The 22,782-nt window shown below is 42.7% G+C and overlaps 1 protein-coding gene across 2 annotated transcripts in view; it reads left to right on the top strand.

Moving 5' to 3' along the window:
• dtx2 (deltex 2, E3 ubiquitin ligase) overlaps positions 1–13,171 on the top strand; it is a 54,194-nt gene extending 41,023 nt beyond the window's left edge. Inside the window, exons 5-9 of one of the 2 annotated variants that reach the window (XM_078225117.1) lie at positions 4,206–4,273; positions 8,001–8,159; positions 8,678–8,839; positions 11,445–11,534; positions 12,096–13,171. In XM_078225117.1, coding sequence (XP_078081243.1) covers positions 4,206–4,273; positions 8,001–8,159; positions 8,678–8,839; positions 11,445–11,534; positions 12,096–12,320 — 704 coding nt within the window. In that variant the 3' untranslated portion in view covers positions 12,321–13,171. The remainder of the gene's footprint in view (positions 1–4,205; positions 4,274–8,000; positions 8,160–8,677; positions 8,840–11,444; positions 11,535–12,095) is intronic. The other variant, XM_078225118.1, reaches the window with a different exon arrangement.
• Positions 13,172–22,782: the final 9,611 nt, after the last annotated feature.

Here is a 22,782-nt window from a genome sequence, read left to right as displayed (position 1 = left end):
GATGATCATGAAACTATCATTGATTATTGTAAAAGCCTATCTGGTTCATTAATGCCTTTAGGGAAGGAAATCTGCAGCCCTTACCTGTTCTAGCCTACATGTGACTCCAGATCCACAGCAATGTGGTTGACTTTTAACTGTCCTCTGAAATGGCCTGGCAAGCCACTCAGTTGTCACCATCACCGTCTCTAGGGTAGTTGGGGATGGGCAATATATGCTGGTCTTGCCAGTGATGCCACCATCCCACGGATGAATAAAAAGTATTCTATTTAAATATTAATGATTGCTGCCACCAAACACAATTGGTGTGTGTTTTGCAATAGATTAAGACATTGCTAATGTAGCACAGTAGACTCATGACTAAGGTCATAATTTGTGGATTTAAGAGACAAGAGCAGAATGGATAACGAACTGGCCAGAAATCAGAAGGTAAGGGCTAGCCACTCAGGTGGGAAGTTGGGAATGGTGCTATAATTTCAAAATTTCCAGATTACATCAAATAAATAGGTTTAGTTAACTCCGAAGTGATACAAGATATTATTAAATTTGCAGAATGACATGTAATTGACACAAACTACAATATAGCTAATTGTGATAGCACATTTTTGCAATGAAAAGTTAGGAAGCTCCTTGTAAAATAAATGTCTAAAATGGGTTGAGAAGCATGTGGATCTGGGAGTACGAGTATGCAAATCACAAAGTAGTGATGCGTGTTAAAAAGGAAATCAAATTAAACATCTGCAATTTCTACCTTTCCTCTTCAAGTATTTCAATAAGATCGGCTAAGCATGTCCTTCACTTTTGGAATCCATGCTGACTGTTTATTGTATTTTCAGTTTTTAGGCATTTTTCTATAACATCTGAGTATCTATTCTCTTTCCTGCACTGACATGAATTGGCCTATGGTTCCTTGGAATTGTTCGGTCTTCCTTTTGATATATAGGAATCACATTAGTTATCACATTAGAGGATTAAAAGTCCTCTGGCACTAATCCTTCCTAATCAATTTTTATGCATTCAATAGTATACACAGATGCAATCCATTTGGACTAGGGATTTTTATCCCCTCCAAGTATGATCAGTTCATCAATGATCTCCTACCTTTAAATATCCTTTCATTAATATATTTGTTTTCTAACATCATGTTAACTTTGCCAGTAAATACCAACGCAAAGTAATTTGATGTTTACCGTTCCGCCACCATTACCTGTGAGTTTACTCCAATCTGATTTTTTCCTTGATTATTTATTTGTCCATAGAATTGTATTGCTTTTTTATATTCCTTGATATTTTGATTTTGTAGTTCCTCTTTGTTATTTTTTAAACTTCTTTCCTGACCATTTTGTATTCCCCTTTGTCACCCTTTTCTTTGTCTATATACTTAGTGTAAATCTTTTTCCTTAGTTTCAGTTTTTCATTTATTTCTTTATTCATCCATAGTGTGTAATTACTGGTTAGTTTATTGTTTGTTTAGTGGAATATACTTCTCCTGAAGACTCTTGCCACTATTGTTCCATATCTAAGCAAGTACCTTTTCCCAATTTACTTTTAATAGTTCCATTCTCATGCCCTAAAAATCAATTATTTGGCAATTTATTACTTTGGTTTGGGTATTACTTTTGTTTTGTTTCTGTCCTGCCCAATCTTTACCTAAAATCTCATATTGTTATCAATAATTCCTGGCTGTTCCCCTGCACTTACTGCTTCATCATTCTGACACAGTTCTCATTACTTGATCCAGCAGTATTTCTTCTCTTGTTTGGCTTTTTACTACTGGACGAGAAGGTCCCAAAATGGAACCTTGGCTGAAGACACCATATTAACTTTTACTTTTTCTTAGAATTAGTGGAGACACAGAGTCACTTAACTGCCAATTAGTTTTTAACTACAGGAAGTTATATTTTGCTTTGATGAAGATTTAAATTATCCAGCAGTATGAAGAGCACAATAGGCATTTTAGCACAATTTCATTTTGAATTCACAGATAATTCAAATCAAGTAACTTCACACTATGAGTAGACTGTTTAAAGAACTTGGCAATAAAACACTGTCTGAGGCATAACTGTGACAGGACTAGTGCTGCTCTGTAATCCTCTTCAGTAAATTGCTATATAGACTGTTACTGCATTATCCATAGCACAGACTATTTTATCCCCTCAACTGAAGGAAAGTGTTTGTAAGGAATGAAAGGATGAAATCGGAGTGGAAATGAGACCATCGGGAGAATAAATGAGTTTGGAGAGTGGTTGCTGCTTGGACATTTCATCAAACCTTGCATATATAATAATGGGAGGCTTTGTTGAGTAATATTTGATTTATTATTGTCACGTATTAGTATACAGTGAGAAGTATTATTTCTTCTGTGCTATACAGACAAAGCATACTGTTCATAGAGAAGGAAAGGAGAGAGTGCAGAATGTAGTGTTAGTCATAGCTAGGGTGTAGAGAAAGATCAACGTAACGTGAGGTAGGTCCATTCAAAAGTCTGGCAACAGGGAAGAAGCTGTTCTTGAGTCGATTGGTATGTGTCCTCAGACTTTTGTATCTTTTTTCTGATGGCAGAAGGTGGAAGAGAGTATCTCCGGGATGCGTGAGGTCCTTGATTATGCTGGCTGCTTTTCCGAGGCAGCGGGAAGTGTAGACAGTATCAGTGGGTGGGAGGCTGGTTTGAGTGGTGGACTTGGCTTTGTTCATGATCCTTTGTACTTTCTTGCGGTCTTGGACAGAGCAGGAGCCATGCTAAGCTGTCATACAACCAGAAAGAATGCTTTCTATAGTGCATCTGTAAAAGTTGGTGAAAGTTGTAGCAGACAGGCCAAATTTCCGGAGGCATTTGTGGGCTTGCTTAACTATAGCGCTTGTGAACTTGACTACGAAATGCTGAATTAATTTAAGATGATCAGACGTTTTGCCAAATGATCCTCACTTCAGTGATAAATGTTGATATCACAATTGTATAATAGCCCTCAGTTGGTGACATTATTTGCCTTCTGTTTTGAGAAAATAATTTTTGACCCTAGAAAAAGACATGATGACAGTGTCGGGAATTGACATCACCTTGTCTTTCATCCAGTTTTGTAAAAATGGGCAGTGATACTGAGATTCCCTTTTTAACCATTCTAGGAGCTGTTGGCAGTGTTTTGTTTTCTATCATTTGACCTTTGATTTTGAATTTACTCATGTTTTCCATCTCATTGCTTGTAACATTCAGATTAAATTACAGATAGAATTTAGGAAATTTGGTTGGAATAGATGTTGAGCTACCACCAGTGTGGGTATTTGGCAGTCAAATCATTGTGTCATGGGCAGAATGTGTGTTTTCTTACTGCTTGAGATCAGTGTATTTTGTATGTGATAGATATGTATTTTCTTACCCGCAAAGTGATTGGGCCAGTGTAAATAATTCTAGCCACAAGCATTTTGTGAATTTTAAAATGAGGAAAGCAAGACACACTTGCCCCAGGAGCTTAAAACCCTACATCTCTCTCACTCGACTTGCCTATACTATTACTCACACACACATTAGCTACACACAAGGGAAGAACAGCATAATTACAATGAATGATTGTCTCAGCCTCTCTTTCATGACAGACCTGTAGTTTCTTGGATGAGTTGATGCTTTAGTTGAAGGGAAGGTCTTGTACAGCAGAGGATTTTCAGTAAGCTGCGAAGGCTCTTGTAGCTGACTTTCCAGGAAGTTGGTTCACGATGAACTTGAAGTTGGAAAAGGTTGGAGAGAGGCCTTCTCCCACCTTCACGGTATGGTTGTTTATTACCTTGGCTGTTTAGTTGATATGCAGCTGGTTCAAATGCTGCCTACAGAAAGGCTTCTTGCTATATTAAAAGCAGGCACCAAACATGGCTGTCTCACTATGTGACCGAGTTCAAAGTCCTTTTCCAAATGAAGTGGTAGGTCAGGTTGATTTATACACCCTTGTGTGATGACTTTCACACCTTGAGAATTCGAGACAGCTAGTGTCTTTGTACCTGTTGAATTAGTTTCAGGAAAAGGCAACATCAGTCTGGAATGTTCCTTTTGATCCATCTTGAGACAAGGGAGTGTTTGATACCACAAGAGAAGTCAGATGACTGTCTTTTTACAGCCTTCTGTGGTTTTTCAAAATAAACAGTATTGATGAAAATTCTTAAAATCCTGAAAAATCACAATTGTGTAACTTGCCTTTCTCTCTCTCCTTTCATTCCAGAAATGGTAAAGGACCCAGAGGAGGTGGTAAAGAAGTACATGATGAGAACAGAACAGATTCCAGATGAGGTGAAGTCAAAGTTTTGTCATTGTCGAGCTGTGATTTTTATGATTAAGCATTGATATTTAAACAGAGTGCTTCCAAAGCAGAAGTTTGCTTTTTACAGTTTTAGGCTTTACCCGATGCATTTCCACAACACGTCTCTTCTAAAAGCACTAGAATCATTATTCTGTTACCAGCCCCCACCCCCAATGTCAAGAGATTGTACTTGTTTTTGAAAACCGCCTAGTTGTTTTATTTTTTTAAAAGCACAAAGTGTTCTTTTATTCACTCCACTGTGTTCCGTTCTGCCAGGAATATACTGGGTGGGAATTATTACTTGAGGATAATAGCTGGGCAGTTGGCAGAGCTCTGGGAACAAGTCATTTATTCAACCAGGTTACTAAGTGACGCAAGAAGACGGAGGAGACCCCTAAAATGAGACCAAAGCAAAACTGTTATCTTCAACTCTCCAGAACTGAGAACAAAATGTGGATTTATTACTTCAGCTCTGACAACAGTTATGTGCACAGTGTAACATGTGTAACAGTTATCCGCACAGGACCTTCAACCGATGCTATACACTAGATACATCAATGACATTTTCTTCCTTTGGACTCATGGTGAACAATCACTGAAACAACTATATGATGACAACAACAAGTTCCATCCCACCATCAGACTCACCATGGACTACTCTCCGGAATCGGTTGCATTCTTGGACACACGCATCGCCATTAAGGACAGTCACCTCATCACCTCACTGTACCGCAAGCCCACGGATAACCTCACGATGCTCCACTTCTCCAGCTTCCACCCTAAACACGTTAAAGAAGCCATCCCCTACGGACAAGCCCTCCGTATACACAGGATCTGCTCAGATGAGGAGGATCGCAACAGACACCTCCAGACGCTGCAAGATGCCCTCATAAGAACAGGATATGGCGCTCGACTCGTCGATCGACAGTTCCGACGCGCCACAGCAAAAAACCGCATTAACCTCCTCAGAAGACAAACACGGGACACGGTGGACAGAGTACCCTTCGTCATCCAGTACTTCCCCAGAGCGGAGAAGCTACGTCATCTCCTCCGGAGCCTTCAACATGTCATCGATGAAGACGAACATCTTGCCAAGGCCATCCCCACATCCCCACTTCTTGCCTTCAAGCAACGGCACAACCTCAAACAGACCATTGTCCGCAGCAAACTACCCAACCTTCAGAAGAACAGTGACCACGACACCACACAACCCTGCCACAGCAACCTCTGCAAGACGTGCCGGATCATCGACACGGATGCCATCATCTCACGTGAGAACACCATCCACCAGGTACACGGTACATACACTTGCAACTCGGCCAATGTTGTCTACCTGATACGCTGCAGGAAAGGATGTCCCGAGGTATGGTACATTGGGGAAACCATGCAGATGCTACGACAATGGATGAATGAACATCGCTCAACAATCACCAGGCAAGACTGTTCTCTTCCTGTGGGGGAGCACTTCAGCGGTCACGGGCATTCAGCCTCTGATCTTCGGGTAAGCGTTCTCCAAGACGGCCTTGACGACACACGACACTGCAGAGTCGCTGAGCAGAAACTGATGGCCAAGTTCCGCACACATGAGGACAGCCTCAACCGGGATCTTGGGTTCACGTCACACTATCTGTAACCCCCACGACTTGCCTGGACTTGCAAAATCTCACTAGCTGTCCTGTCTGGAGACGATACACATCTCTTTAACCTGTGCTTCACGTTCTCTCCACTCACATTGTCTGTACCTTTAAGACTTGATTAGCTGTATTAGCATTGATTAGCTTGATTAGCATTCCAATCATTATTCTGTAACTTGAGTTTGTGTCTCTGTATGCCCTGTTTGTGAGCACATCTCCCACTCCACCTGACGAAGGAGCAGCACGCTCCGAAAGCTAGTGGCATTTGCTACCAAATAAACTTGTTGGATTTTAACCTGGTGCTGTTAGACTTCTAACAGTTATGTGACCCCACAATTGGAATGTCAGTGCACTTCTAAATCTCAAATTGTTCTCCACTAGTGAGCTCATTTATTCTAATAAACATGTTTTATTACTGTGTTATACAAAATCTACAGGTCATGGTATCGTGTGGTATACTTGCAGATATATGCCTTGAGATTTTGTAGAATTTTACTGTTCTGTCTGGTTAAGTGGGATCATATCGGGTCAGGAATCATGAATATGGCAGACCTCTCAAAGACAGATCACCCATTCATCAGGAAGAGGTGACTTTGGGCATATTTGCAGGATGGAGGATGGTTGCATACCCAAAGGTTTCCTGTATGGTGAGGCAACTGGAGTCAGAAGGCCAATAGGATGTCCAAAGCTCCACTTCAAAGATGTTTACAAGCGGGACGTGAAGGCCCCAAGCATCAATTTTCACACCTTGAGATGTCAGCTGATGACAGAAAAACTATGGCATCACCTGTGGGCCATTGTGCACCACCGTGACTATCAGTGGCTCCTGTGGCTTGGCAACAGGCACCAACACGAAAAGCAACCCAGAACAACAACTGATAACCAGCTCAAAATACACAACTAGTGGCGGAAGCTGCCCTTCAGGGCCCTCAGCAAAAATACACTATTCCATATTACCCCATCCCTAACAGGTTTGCTACATGTCCATTATCCTAGGTAGACAGAAGGGTGCCTGGACACAGGGAAAGGTCCTGGATTGAGAAAAAGCAATACGTTTGCTGGAGTTGTGATACAGCGAGCTGCTGAAGCCTTGCCTAAGATGTCCATGGTATTACTTGTGGATTATGAAATGAAGTAACTATGTAATATGTTTGCACAAGGAACCGGAAATATATGGGAATTTAGAAGGCATGTACTCATCATAGCCTAGTAATAAATTATGCTTATTATTCTCTTGTATTAAACCAATTCTGGAAACTTTGTTAACATTTTCCATTTGTTGAGATTGACTGAATTCTCTATCGGCCTATCCATGGCGCAACAGCAAATTGGAATGGGATGAAAAAAAGGAATGAATGCTTAGGAAGATGTGGGTAGCTGCTTGTGGGGGTGCTGCTTTATTCACTTAGTGTTTTAATGACCTTCCCATTATGATTAACACTTGAGTCAATAGAGCAGATAAACATAGCTGTCCTCTTATCTTCTTTAGTTAAATGAAAAATAGAAAACTTGAATTAATATCACATCCTAAGATTTCCCCAAGCAGTTTTGAATTAGAGGATTCATTCTGAAGTGCAGCCACTGTTCTGCAAGCAAATATGGATATTTGGTTTGGCTGAGAGGAAAGTTGGCCAAGGCACGGGAAAACAAGATACAACAATAACAAGTACACTGAACCATCAATCTAAGTTGTGTGTTCAAACCTGGAGTAGGATTTGAACGCACACCCATGTGCTGAGAATTGACTGCTGCCAACTAAGCCAAGATGGCACATTATAGATGTCTGCAATTTACAAGGAAAATGAAAATCTGGATCAATCTGAGACCCAGGGCTGAATGCTTCAGCTAAATTGCTGTCATCAATTTACTCGTAGAGATTGAATCCATCTTTCTATTTAACTGCAGTGATCACACATTCCTGAGCATTAGAGAACACACTTCAAAGTAGGTGCACTTTTGGTCTGGTACCTGCTCATTCTCCCACTGCACCCCTCGGTGCGCTCCGAACTGGATGTCAGCATGATATTCTGCTCAAATCTACTGAATGTGAAGCTAAATATTGTTCTTATTTTGTGTGTTTTAGGACTGTATGATTTGCATGGAGAAGCTGAGTGCCTTGTCTGGGTATGATGGAATGTCCAGGACGAGAAACATTCCGCCGGGTGCAGTGGGGAAGTTCACAAGATGTGGCCATGTCTTCCATTTGTTGTGCATGGTGGCCATGTATGAAAATGGAAACAAGGTATCAAAAACTCTCTCATTTTATATGTACTTCAGCCGCAATAGTGAAGCAAGGTTTTTTAAAAAGTGACATTGCAATCTTCGCTAAAGGGGGAGAATATTCTTTGAACATTCTTTGATATTGTAAATGGTAAACTTTGGCTCTAGAGCAGTTTGTGGGGATTTTTTGATTGATTATTTCTTGCTAAGATGCCAATTATTTGTTCATGCCTTTTTCCCTCCACGTTCATTCATTGTTCTTAGTGGCCACGCATTGGTGACTTGTGATAAGGAACTACTGTAAAAATCAAGTGTAATCCATCCACCTCAGCCAAGACAGCTCAGCTCAGCCAGATAAACTCAGAAGCCTTCCTTGTCTGCTTCACTCAGAGCTGCATAGGAGTGCCTTATGAACCATGTTTGCAGATAATAATGGACAGTCATGGGCTGGTTCATTAGGCAGGGAAATGTGTTATTCCAGTATAAATTAATTGTTTCCAGATGAGAGAGGTGCGATAAACAATTGAATTTATTTTTCAGGATGGTAGTTTGCAGTGTCCTTCGTGTAAAATAATCTATGGTGAAAAGACTGGAACACAGCCGAAAGGAAAGATGGATATTTATTTATTACCACAGTCACTGCCTGGATATCCCGACTCTGGGTCTATACAAATTGTGTATAATATCCCTCATGGTATTCAGGTAACCACTCGAGTTATTTGTGACAGTAGAAACTATACTTCTTGAAGATTCAGATTAGCTAACAAATAAGTTGTGGGAAGCCAATATTCTTTTACAGTCATCTATGTTTTGCATGTCTTGTTGTAATAATTTCAGTGCTGTAGACAGATATAATCTGTTTACTATTTAAATTAATCCCTCAGTGCTCATCAATGGATAATTAATGTTTCTTGTCCATCCATTCTTGCATTGCACCAATCAGTTGACTATGACTGTAGAGCCTGAGCTATTGTGTCTGCAGCTTGGGTAATGAAAGTTCAACCTCAGTTTGTGTTGACAACTAACAAGAGATCCCAGTGAAGGGAGCTTGAGGCTCAATTTGAGTTCATTAATTACCACAAATTCACTATAGTCAGATTTCAATCCCAGTGTCTAAACTAGAATGCTGGTTCATTTTTTTTATTTATGAATACGTTGGCCCAATTCAATAAAGTTTACATCAGAACATTTGATTGCAATGGAAATAGGTTTTCCAAATCTGATGCCCTCCTTTCCACCTAAATCTGTTGAGCAGCATGTGGTGCGGTGGGAGGGGTGAACCATTAACCTAAAGGCAGGTGTCATTGTTAGAAATGACTCCCATTTCCTAATTTGTTGGGATTTTGATAGAATCATTGATAAAAGTTCTGGGCATGTGTAAGTGGGCCATGGCAATGTGTTTAGTGTTTTAAGTGGCTGTGTCGCTTGGACTCCCATTATGAATGGGATGTTGATATTGGGAAGACAAGAGATGCTGTTCCATGGGGACAGTGGACAATGCAACATGTTTAGCACTGGGTGTTTTTTTTTCTCTTGATCACTAATCGTACTGCAAAAGGAGGCCATTTGATGAGATCAAATGAATCAGCTTTGTGTAAACTACCATCTGTGTCAAGTCTTTTTTATATCTCTGAACCATGTTCATTTTGAAGGGCTCTCCCTCTCTCCTGCCTCGTCCATCAAGCCTGCACAGACAATTCCACCCAGGCCCTATCCCTGTAACTCCATGTATTTACCCTGCTGATCCCCTGACAGTAAGGGGCGATTTATCATGGCCAATCAACCTAACCTGCACAGCTTTGGAATGTGGGAGAAAACTGGAGCATCCGGAGGGAACCCATGCAGAGATGGGGAGAACGTACAAACCCCAGTCACCCAAGGCCAGAATTGAACCGGGCTCCCTGACATTGTGAGGCAGCAGTGTGAACCACTGTGCCACCATGGTGCTGCCTAATGTTTTAAATAAAACTATTGAAATCTTAAATTTTCAGACCTGTCTAGTCCAGTAGTCATATGCGAGTAGACCACATAATTAAATAAGCTGAAGCACAGAGGCTATCCCAAGTGAGCCCTGACATGTCCTCACCTGGAAATCACAGTCTCTTTCCAGCCAGGCAGCTGGATAATAATGGGGTGGGATTTGGACTGGAAATTCCTGTCCAAAATCAATGGATTTTTGCAACAAAAACAGAAAATGCTGGAAAATCTTAGCAAGTCTGGCAGCATCTGTGGAGAGAGAATAGAGCAAACATTTCGAGTCTGGATGATCCTTCATCAGAGCTAAGAGCAAAGCAAATCAGACAAAATTTATACAGGCGGTGGGGGGGGGCGGAGGGTGCTATAATTGAACAGAGGAAATGTAAATGATGATGAAAAAGGCGGAGAAAGGTGCTAAAAGTGTCCATTAAGTGATCAGAATGTGTGAATGGCAGAACAGAGGTACAGATTGTTAAGGCACTATCTGAAGAATGTGGTAGTTGCCCTGAAGGAGGGGTGAGGGAGGTGTGGTTTGGAGACAAGATGGAGAGCGAGAATGGAGAAGTGGGAAAAATAGAAGTGAGAATGAAGGGTGATAAAAATGGATGAATGAGACAGAAGAAGAAATGAAATAAAGTAAATGGGGTGAAGATGGAGAGTTCACGCTCTGAAATGGCTGAACTCAATGATCAGTCCAAAAAGTTTGTAAAGTGCCATTCGGAAGGTGAGATGCTGTTCCTCCAGTTTGTGTTGGGGTTCACTAGAACATTGTAAAAGGCCAAGGACAGACATGTGGACAGGAGAGCAGGGTGGTGTGTTTGAAATGGCATGCGACAGGGAGGTCTGGGTCCTACTTGTGGATGGACCGAAGGTGTTTTGCAAAGTGGTCACCCAGTCTCTTTGGTCTCTCCAGCATTTGCAGTATTTTGCCTTTGTCAATGGACTTTTGGCTGCTCTCTAAACTTTCTGGGCCCACCTGTTCCAATTCTCATTGTGGGCAGGACCAGAAAATCCCGGCCAGGAGCTGAGACTACCTCTTCCCACCCCAGCCTGGCTTAAACCACTGAGGTACCACTCCAGCAGAAACCAGCCAACACAACATAGACTGGGATTTGAGCTTGGGATCTGGCAGATCTGTATGGATCCTACACTGTGTAGTCCGAAGACATTTGGAGAGTTGATCTTTTGTTTATCTCCTTATTCCTATATTAAAACATTTCTGAAAGTGTTATTAAGGATGATGGAATGTCCCACTGGGAACTGCAGCTGCAAGCATCGCTTTGCTCATGTTTTTACTTACTGAAATTAACCAACTTCTCTTTGCTCACAGGGTCCAGAGCACCCAAACCCAGGCAAACCATATACTGCCCGTGGTTTCCCCAGGCATTGCTACTTGCCTTATAGTGAAAAGGGCAAACAGGTACGGTAGAGTGTAACAGAGTAGATTAAACTGTTTTTACAATTAAAATAACTCATCAATTATTTAATAGTTGTGATTGCCACCTACTCTGACTCTGATATTGGGTAGATATTCCACATTGTAGATGTGTGAGAATTGAATTGATTACAAGAATGTAACCTTATTAAGACATCACAGAATGTGTTGATCAAAGAAAAATAATCAATAATTTGCTCCATGAATGCGGTTCTGCATCTTGCTGGATGCTGCATTCTGATGCATTGTGTAGCTATTGGGTTCTCGCAGTTGAGATCTGTTAGCGCAGAGTGGAAGTTACTTGGGGGACAATGATATAGTGAAATTATCAAGTCTGAAATGGCTTAACAAGTCACTCAGCTCAAGAGAAATTGGGGATGGGCAACAAATGTTGACCGTGCCAGTGATGCCCACATCCCACAAAATAGTTTTTTATAAATCCCAGGACACCAATGAAGTTCCATTTTATCAGTGCTCTCGCTGTAAAGCTGTGCATGGTACAGCCCCTGGAAATGAATGAAAACCGTGTTGAATCATGTGTTTCAGGTTCTGGAACTTCTCAAAGTAGCATGGCACAGACGGCTGATTTTTACTGTGGGCACGTCAAACACAACTGGAGAAACGGACACCGTGGTTTGGAATGAAATTCACCATAAAACAGAGATGGGGTCCAACGTCTCGGGACATGGATTCCCTGACCCCAACTACCTGGACAATGTCATTGCTGAGCTGGCTGCTCAGGGCGTCACAGAGGACTGTCTTCGGCAATAACCGGACCTGTTTGGGGAGGGCCTTTCAATCCACTGCTGCCTGTGGAATGTCTCTGACCTCTTGCACTTTCTTTAGAGCTAGCTGTGTTTCCTCCTTCCTGATTTTTAATGCAGTATCACTTTCCACAGCTGTGAATGGTAATGCAAAGGTGCACAGGCTGCATCTTACAAAGCTCTGATGTCTATCGTCATAGCATTGGTGATACTCTGAAGCCAGATCAAGCTGAGCTGGACTCGCCTGTTACCCCTTCCGTTTTTCCTTGATCTCGCCCTCTTTTCCAGGCACTTTGGAGCACTTCCAATCCATGTTTACACTGTGCCAACCAGCAAAGACTTCAACAAATTGAATCTACGTAACTTACATAGTTTCTTGTGTATTGCCTGTCATATTGCAATTTGCCACAACAGTGATATTAGAAACTGTAGACTCTGTAATTTCTGTGTATATCCTTCTCATTGGTTTATTGTCTTTTAGCCATAAGCATTAAAAATAGAATAGAATTGAATCCACAATGGAGTGGATAGTGGAACCTTTATAGCATGTGCGCAATTATGGGATTAGGCAGTGGAACATTATGACGTGCACCATTTTTCTCATTTTAAGAGGGTGAGGCAGTGAAACTAAAGCACGGGCACTACTATCTGATCTTAGTAGCACAAGGCTGTGAAATCCTGTCACAAAGTGTACCTTTGTTTGCAGCCTGTTTCATACCCCAGACAAGGAGATATTATCTGCAATTAGTAAATTCATTGCTTTTCTACTGGCTTCTGTTGTGCTCAGGGAGGCCTAATAACCAAGATGACTTACATGTAATAAAAGTTTTACTACTAGCAAAATGGTCGGACCAAATTATGTTCTGAAGTTGTTGCGGTACAAATTATTTTAGTTACGCACTTTCTTCATTCTGTCGGGTTCAGCTTCACTAGTCTGTCTCTCATTGGAGGACATAGTGTCCATACTGATCAGTGGTGGCACAGTGGTGGTTAGCCCTGCTGCCTCACAGTGCCAGGGACCCAGGTTCAATTCTGGCCTTGAGTGACTGTGTGGAATTTGAATTTTTAAAAATTTGTTCATGGGATGTGGGCATCGCTGACTGGGCCAGCATTTATTGCCCATGAAGAGTCATCACATTGCTGTGGGTCTGGAATCGCATGTAGGCCAGACTAGGTAAGGACAACAGATTTCCTTCCCTAAAGGACAGCAGTGAATCAGATGGGTTTTTACGACAATCAACAATAATTTCATGGTCATCATTAAGCTTTTATTCCAGATTTCACCATCTGCTGTGGTGGGATTCGAACCCTGATCCCCAAAGCATTACCCTGGATCTCTGGATTACTGCTCCAGTGGCATTGTCACTGGACCACTGCCTCCCCTTTTCCTCCGGGTACTCCGGTTTCCTCCCACAGTCCAAAGATGTGTAGGTTAGTGGGGTTATGGGGAGAGCCTGGGTAAGATGCTTTGTTGGAGAGTCAATGCAGACTCATTAGGCTGAATGGCTTCCTCCTGCACTGTAGGGATTCTATGATTCTGCCTGCCATCTCCAGTGATACCTGATGCAAGAGAAATCCAGTGCAGTGGAGAGCACTGCACTGCTCGTGATCACAGCTTCTACCACGTGTATTCACAAAAGCCATATTTTGGGAAGTTGGGTTTATATTCAAAGATTCCATTAAGAGGCACTGAATTCCCCCGCCCCTCTCCCCCCAGCCTTCAATATAGCCATAGTCTGCTGGCCTCGTAAATCACTGGGATGTAGAAGTCTGCTGATGCTCTCGGAGCTCGCTGAAGAAGAATACAGAGAGTTAGGGCAGTACGGTGGCACAGTGTTAAACTCTGCTTCCTCAGCACCAGGGACCCGGGTTCAATTCTGGCCTTGGGTGACTGCACAAACTCCACAGACATTCTCCCTGTCCCGAGAATTTCCAGTCCAAATCCCACCCCATTATTATCCAGTTACCTGGCTGGAAAAAGAGACTGTGATTTCCACATGAGGACACTGGGCTGACTTGGGGTGCCATCTGAGTTTGCACGTTCTTCCTGTGCCTGCGTGGGTTTCCTCTGGGTGCTCTGTTTTCCTCCCACAGTCCAAAGATGTGCAGATTAGGTGGATTGGCCATGCTAAATTGCCCCTTAGTTTCCCAAGATGTGTAGGCTAGGTGTGCCATGATAACTGTGTGGGGTTGCTTGGATAGGGCGGGGTGGTGGGTTTGGGTAAGATACTCTGTCAGAGATTCGGTGCAGACTCAATGGGCAGAATGGCCTCCTTCTGCACTGTAGGATTTCTATGAAAGAAAGGGACTGGGGAAGAGAAATTGCTGCCGCTCTTTTTATTTATACATTCAGTTCAAACAGCTTTTGTGCAAAGTATTTTTTCGCCTGCTGTAGCTCTAGGGTGATGTTGGAAGTCCATCAAATTGGGATGCAGTTGCAATGTCAAATGCAACAAGTGCATGTTTTTGTAGGATTTAGGGATGACATCTGCATGCTCAAATATTTTATAAATTTTCTTAAAGCAAAGTGAAAGAGAATGAAGTGAAAGAGAAACCCACACAGACATGGGGAGAACGTGCAAACTCAACACAGACAGTCACCCAAGGCCAGATTTAGACCTGGGTCCCTGGCGTGGAGAGGCAACAGTGCTAACCACTGTGCCACTAATTTAACATGGTTTTTAATACAGACATCCCATGAGTGAGTTTAAAGTTTTCTTGCAATATGCAGCAGAAACAGCTGAGTATCTTTGTTACTCAACATAGTACAAATCTTCTTGTTTGGCATGAAGATCGGACCTTAGAGCCATCCCCTATCTACAATGTCTTAACTTCATACATCTGGACACACCTGCACGCTGCTGAAAATTGGGGCCTGGCATCACTTTAGTGCAGTGAGGAACTTTGCCATGGTTGGCTTCTGAACCTAGCTTAACTAAGGCATCACCCACTAGACCAGCTCTTCAATTGGTGGACAATTCCTGCTGGCCCTGTATGACTTATTCTGTCAAACCCAAATTAAACATTTCTTCTGCGATCCAACCATGTTCTTTAAAGCTCCGTGATCCATTTGACCAGGGGCTTAACTAGACTCTGGAAACCCTATAAAGCTCCCTCCATCTTGTTCACCAGATTTCTGGAAAGACCTTATTATGTAACAGAAAATCTTGAGATGTGACCTCTAGTATCAGATTTCTAGGAGAAATGGAAAGAAGTATCGAAGCAGAAGTGCATGCACACCACCACCAGCATCTCCTGATAGGTAAAACTAGTATCTGCACCTCTTGTTCCCAGTTTCCACTGCTTTGGCCACACATTAGCAGACTCCCAGTGCTTTACCATTGCATTTGCAAACCTGTTGATGTCCTAACATGCCCAAATCCCATCAGTGTGCAGTTTCCGAGGTGACCAGACACCAACACAGTGAAACCTTAAAGCATATGTGCTGCTATCTGATTCTAGTGGTGAGATGGTGAAATATTGTCCAATTTAATATTCATCTTGGGTCACAAATTGTATTAGTCATGTGTCCAATTCTGTAACCTGTTACATACCTAGGTATTATTGGTCATCAGTAAATTCAATGTTTTTACTGTGCTCCGGGAGACTTGAAATATAGTCAAGTTTTTTAACTTTATTTTTGTAATATTGCAAAAAAAAATTCATTCTTGCCCCCTTGGTGCCAGGGACCCGGGTTTGACTCCCGTCTTGGGTCACTGTCTGTGAGGAGTCTGCACGTTCTCCCCGCGTCTGCGTGGGTTTCCACTGGGTGCACCGGTTTCCTCCCACAGTCCGAAAAACGTGCTGGTTAGGTGCATTGACCATGCTAAATTCTCCCTCTGTGTACCCGAACAGGTGCCGGAGTGTGGCGACTAGGGGATTTTCACAGTAACTTCATTACAGTTTTAATGTAAGCCGACGTGTGACTAATAAATAAACTTTACTTTTTATTTTTAACTACGCTGCCACACTCTGCCCCAACACCTTTTTAAAATAAGATAATCATTAATGTTTAGGGTACCAATTGTAATAATAATAGGATAATTATTTTGAATAGCAGCTGTTTTTCTAACTTTTCCATCTTTTAGAAATGTCAGTGGTGATCAGATTCTGTTAGAAGGTACTGTTTTACAGAGATAGAGTCATAGAGGTTTACAGCATGAAAACAGGCCCTTCAGCCCAACTTGTCCATGCCGCCCTTATTTTTGTTTTAAACCCCTAAGCTAATCCCAATTGCCCGCATTTGGCCCATATCCCTCTATACCCATTTTACCCATGTAACTATCTAAATGCTTTTTAAAAGAAATTGTACCCGCCTCTACTACTACCTCTGGCAGCTTGTTCCAGACACTCACCACCCTCTGTGTGGAAACAATTGCCCCTCTGGACACTTTTGTGTCTCTCACCTTAAACCTATGCCCTCTGGTTTTAGACTCCCCTACCTTTGGGAAAAGATATTGACTATCTACCTTGTCTATGCTCCTCATTATTTTATAGACCTCTATGAGGTCACCCCTCAACCTCCTACCTTCTCAGAGAAAAAAGTCCCAGTCTATTCAGCCTCTCCTTATAACTCAATCCATCAAGTCCCGGTAGCATCCTAGTAAATCTTTTCTGCACTCTTTCTAGTTTAATAATATCCTTTCTATAATAGGGTGACCATAATTGCACACAGTATTCCAAGTGTGGCCTTACCAATGTCTTGTACAACTTCAACAAGACGTCCCAACTCCTGTATTCAATGTTCTGACTGATGAAACCAAGCATGCCAAATGCCTTCTTCACCACTCTGTCCACCTGTGACTCCACTTTCAAGGAGCTATGAACATGTACCCCTAGATCTCTTTGTTCTGTAACTCTCCCCAACGCCCTACCATTAACTGAGTAAGTCCTGCCCTGGTTCAATCTACCAAAATGCATTACCTCGCATTTGTCTAAATTAAACTCCATCTGCCATTCGTCAGCCCACTGCCTAATTGATTAAGATCCTGCTGCATTTGGAGATAACCTTCCTCACTGTCCACCATGCCACCTATTTTGGTGTCAAAAAACTCAATTAAATTTGTGAGACATGATTTTCCACTCACAAAGTCATGCTGACTGTCCCTAATCAGTCCTTGCATCTCTAAATGCCTGTCGATCTTGTCTCTCAAAATACCTTCCAACAATTTACCCACCACAGATGTGAGGCTCACTGGCCTGTAGTTCCCAGGCTTTTCCCTGCAGTCCTTTTTAAACAACGGCACAACATTTGCCACTCTCCAATCTTCAGGCACCTCACCCGTGACTGTCGATGATTCAAATATCTCTGCTAGGGGACCCGCAATTTCCTCCCTAGCCTTCCTGGGATACACCTCATCAGGTCCTGCAGATTTATCTACCTTGATGCGCTTTAAGACTTCCAGCACCTCCTTCTCTGTAATACGTACACTCCTCAAGACATCAATATTTAATTCCCCAAGTTCCCTAACATCCATGCTTTTCTCAACAGTAAATACTGATGAGAAATATTCATTTAGGATCTCACCCATCTCTTGTGGATCCGCACATAGATGACCTTGTTGATCCTTAAGAGACCCTACTCTCTCCCTTGTTACTCTTATGCCCTTTATGTATTTGTAGAAGCTCTTTGGATTCTCCTTTGCCTTCTCTGCCAAAACAATTTTGTGACCCCTTTTTGCCCTCCTGATTTCTTTCTTAACTCTACTCCTACACCCCCTATACTGTTCAAGAGATTCACTTGATTCCAGCTGCCTATGCACGTCATGTGCCTCTCTTCTTGACCAGGGCCTCAATATCCTGAGTCATCCAGGGTTCCCTACTTCTACCAGCCTTGCCCTTCACTCTAAGAGGAATGTGTTTACCCTGAACCCTGGTTAACACACTTTTGAAAGCCTCCCACTTACCAGACGTCCCTTTTCCTTCCCACAGACTTCGCCAATTAACTTTTGAAAGTTCTGCCTGATACCATCAAAATTGGCCTTGCCCCAATTTAGAATATTAAGTTTTGGGACAGACCTATCATTCTCCATAGCTATCTTAAAACTAATAGAATTATGGTCACTGGTCCCAAAGTGATCCCTCGCTAACACTTCTGTCACCTGCCCTTCCTTATTTCCCAAGAGGAGGTCAAGTTTTGCCCCCTCTCTAGTCGGGCCATCCACATACTGAATGAGGAATTCCTCCTGAATACACTCAACAAATTTCTCTCCATCCAACCCTCTAATACTATGGCTGTCCCAGTCAATGTTGGAAAAATTAAAATCTCCGACTATTACCACCCTATTTTTCTTGGAGCTATCTGTAATCTCCTTACATATTTGCTCCTCAATTTCCCACTGACTATTTGGGGGCCTATAGTACAACCCTATCAAAGTGATTTCCCCCTTCTTATTTCTCAGTTCTACCCATATAGACTCAGTGGCCGAACCCTCGGATATATCCCCTCTCAGTATGGCCGTGATGCTTTCCCTAATCAAAAGTGCAACTCCCCCTCCTCTCTCACCTCCTGTTCTATCTTTCCTATAGCGTTTGTACCTTGGAACATTGAGCTGCCAGTCCTGTCCCCCCCTTAGCCATGTTTCAGTAATTGCTGTAATATCCCAGTCCCACGTTCCCATCAATGCCCTGAGTTCATCTGCCTTGCCCGTCAGGCCTCTTGCATTGAAATAAATGCAGTTTAATCTGGGCTTCCCTTGCTTTCAGTCTTGTTTCTGTCTGATCTGCCTGGTACTAATATTACTGACACTGCCTTTACTAATTAATGTGCTCTCTTTAACTTCCATGCTGTCCTCAAACTTCTCTTCTGTCTCCCTACTGCTTTGGATCCCACCCTGCTGCCAAACTAGTTCAAACCCTCCCAAGTGGCTCTAGCAAGTCTCCCCACCAGGATGTTAGTCCCCCTCCAGTTCAGGTGTAACCCGTCCCTCTTGAACAGGTCAGCCTTTCCTCAGAAAAGATCCCAATGATCCAAAAATCTAAATCCCTGCCCCCTGCACCAGCTCTCAAGCCACGCATTCATCTGCCTAATCTTCCTAATCCTACTCTCACGAGCACGTGGCACCGGTAGTAGTCCTGAAATTACTACCTTCGAGGTCCTGCATGTTAGTCTTCTGCCTAACTCTCTATATTCACACTTCAGGACCTCATCCCTTTTCCCACCTATGTCGTTGGTACCAATATGTAGAACGACCTCTGGCTGCTCTCCCTCCCCCTTAAGAATGTCCTGCAATCGCTCAGAGACATCCTTGACACTGGCACCAGGGAGGCAACACGCCATCCTGGAGTCTCGATTGCGGCCACAGAAACGCTGTCCTTGTCTCTAACTAGCAAGTCCCCTATTACTACTGCTCACTTGCTCTTTTCCCGACCCTTTCCCGCAGCAGAACCAGCTGTGGTGTCACAGGCCTGGCTACTGCCGGTATCTCCCCCTAACAGGCTATCCGTAGTTGCGTTATTGGATTCTATTGATGGGAGGATCGAGAATGCACTGATGTAAGACAATTGGCAAATGAAGTAATATGAGGAAAAAATGTTTTTTTACACAGTGCATAGTTGGGATTTGGAATGGACTGCCGAAGTGTGTGATGGAGGCAGATTCAATCATGGCTTTCAAAAGAGAATTGGATCGTTATATTAGCAATAATTAGCAAGACTACTGGGAAAAGGCAGGGGAATGGGAATCGGTGAGTTGTTCTTGCAGCAAACTGGCACAGACGTGGCAGGACAGGACAAAAGGCGTCCTCCTGTGTTGGAACAATTCTATGATTCTATTATCCCTCCCTAACAGCGCTGCAGTGTACCTGCGCCTTATGAGCTACAGCGGTTCAAGAAGGCAACAATGTACAATTGTCTCATCCTTAATACAGGCCTTTCCCTGTTGGAAAGACAGAATTAGGACCAACAGTCCTGTTATACTTCATTGTGTCCACGACCAGAAAATATAGACATTCAGGAGGCCTACTGAGGGCTCAGAGATATCTGCGTACATAATTCTTTAAATCTTAAAATTTACTTGTTCATCCTGATCGTAAATTGGAAATTGAAAGTTGTCAGTTCACTGACTGCTTTTGGCTCTACTTTGTTATTATAAGGATCTGGCACATATAGGATGAATGTGAGACTGACGACAGCACCATCCACGCAGTGACATAACAGAATACATGATCCACCTATGGGACAGTCCGGTGTTGGACAGAGACATGTACACAAGCAAGCATGGAGACAGCTCCCAGCTTGAATCCTATGCACATAGTTCTTGCCATTAATAAAGACATGCAGTTAATTTGTAAGACTAGCAAATGGCATCCAACACCTTAATATGGTGGCAGCAAATGGGGAAAAACCCAAAACCTCACAACAATGCAATGATGAACACTTCCAGATTAAATTGGACTCATCCAAGGCCCAGATCAGTGACATAATTGGGGACACGGTGAAAAGGATTCCTTAGATACATGATTGCTTGAGGTCTAGATTAAAAAGACAGAAGCTTAACACACTGCTATATTCAGTAGGCCCAATAGTAGATGACATTGCTGGACAAGAGATCAACAAATCATCTGCTAAATTTGAAGAAGTATCAAAGCCATTCAATGCTTGTTTCAACCCAAAAAGTAACAAAATTCTTGAATGAGCTAAATTTAACATATAAATTTCTCATCAGTATTTACTGTTGAGAAAAGTATGGATGTTAGGGAACTTGGGGAAATAAATATTGATGTCTTGAGGAGTGTACATATTAGAGAAGGAGGTGCTGGAAGTCTTAAAGCGCATCGAGGTAGATAAATCTGCGGGACCTGATGAGGTATATCCCAGGACATTGTGGGAGGCAAGGGAGGAAATTGTGGGTCCCCTCGTCGAGATATTTGAATCATCGATAGTCACGGGTGAGGTGCCTGAAGATTGGAGAGTGGCAAATGTTGTGCCTTTGTTTAAAAAGGACTGCAGGGAAAAGCCTGGGAACTACAGGCCAGTGAGCCTCACATCTGTGGTGGGTAAATTGTTGGAAGGTATTTTGAAAGACAGGATCTACAGGCATTTAGAGACGCAAGGACTGATTAGGGACAGTCAGCATGGCTTTGTGAGTGGAAAATCATGGCTCACAAATTTAATTGAGTTTTATGAAGGGGGAACCAAGAAGGTAGATGAGGGCAGTGCAGTTGATGTTGTCTACATGGACTTTAGCAAGGCCTTTGACAAGGTACCGCATGGTAGGTTGTTGCATAAAGTTAAATCTCACGGGATCCAGGGTGAGGTATCTAAATGGATACAAAATTGGCTTCTTGACAGAAGCCAGAGGGTGGTTGTAGAGAGTTGTTTTTCAAACTGGAGGCCTGTGACCAGCGGTGTGCCTCAGGGATCAGTGCTGGGCCCACTGTTATTTGTCATTTATATTAATGATTTGGATGAGAATATAGGGGGCATGGTTAGTAAGCTTGCAGATGACACCAAGATTGGTGGCATGGTGGACAGTGAGGAAGATTATCTCCAATTGCAGTGGGATCTTGATCAATTGGGCCAGTGGGCTGACGAATGGCAGATGGAGTTTAATTTAAACAAATGTGAGGTAATGCATTTTGGTAGATTGAACAAGGGCGTTGGGGAGAGTTACAGAACAAAGAGATCTAGGGGTACATGTTCATAGCTCCTTGAAAGTGGAGTCACAGGTGGACAGAGTGGTGAAGAAGGCATTCGGCATGCTTGGTTTCATCGGTCAGAACATTGAATACCTGAGTTGGGACGTCTTGTTGAAGTTGTACAAGACATTGGTAAGGTCACACTTGGAATACTGTGTGCAATTATGGTCACCCTATTATAGAAAGGATATTATTAAACTAGAAAGAGTGCAGAAAAGATTTACTCGGATGTTACCGGGACTTGATGGATTGAGTTATAAGGAGAGGCTGAATAGACTGGGACTTTTTTCTCCGGAGCGTAGGAGGCTGAGGGGTGACCTTATAGAGGTCTATAAAATAATGAGGGGCATAGACAAGGTAGATTGTCAATATCTTATCCCAAAGGTAGGGGCGTCTAAAACTAGAGAGGTGAGAGATACAAAAGTGTCCAGAGGGGCAATTGTTTCCACACAGAGGGTGGTGAGTGTCTGGAACAAGCTGCCAGAGGTAGTAGTAGAGGCGGGTACAATTTTATCTTTTAAAAAGCATTTAGATAGTTACATGGGTACGATGGGTATAGAGGGATATGGGCCAAATGCGGGCAATTGGGATTAGTTTAGGGGTTTTTTAAAAAAAAGGGCGGCATGGACAAGTTAGGCCGAAGGGCCTGTTACCATGCTGTAAACCTCTATGACTCTATGACTCTATAACAAGTGTGTCCAGTAGCCAGGGGAACATGTCGCCTCATTTGATCATGGAATCATAGAACCTACAGTGCAGAAGGAGGCCATCTGGCCCATCAAGCCTGCAATGACAACAATCCCACCCAGGTCCATCCCCTTAACCCCACTT

This window comes from Mustelus asterias, chromosome 12 (assembly GCF_964213995.1).
Source record: "Mustelus asterias chromosome 12, sMusAst1.hap1.1, whole genome shotgun sequence".
Classification (NCBI taxonomy): domain Eukaryota; kingdom Metazoa; phylum Chordata; class Chondrichthyes; order Carcharhiniformes; family Triakidae; genus Mustelus; species Mustelus asterias.
This window is presented reverse-complemented; position numbering and strand designations above follow the sequence as displayed.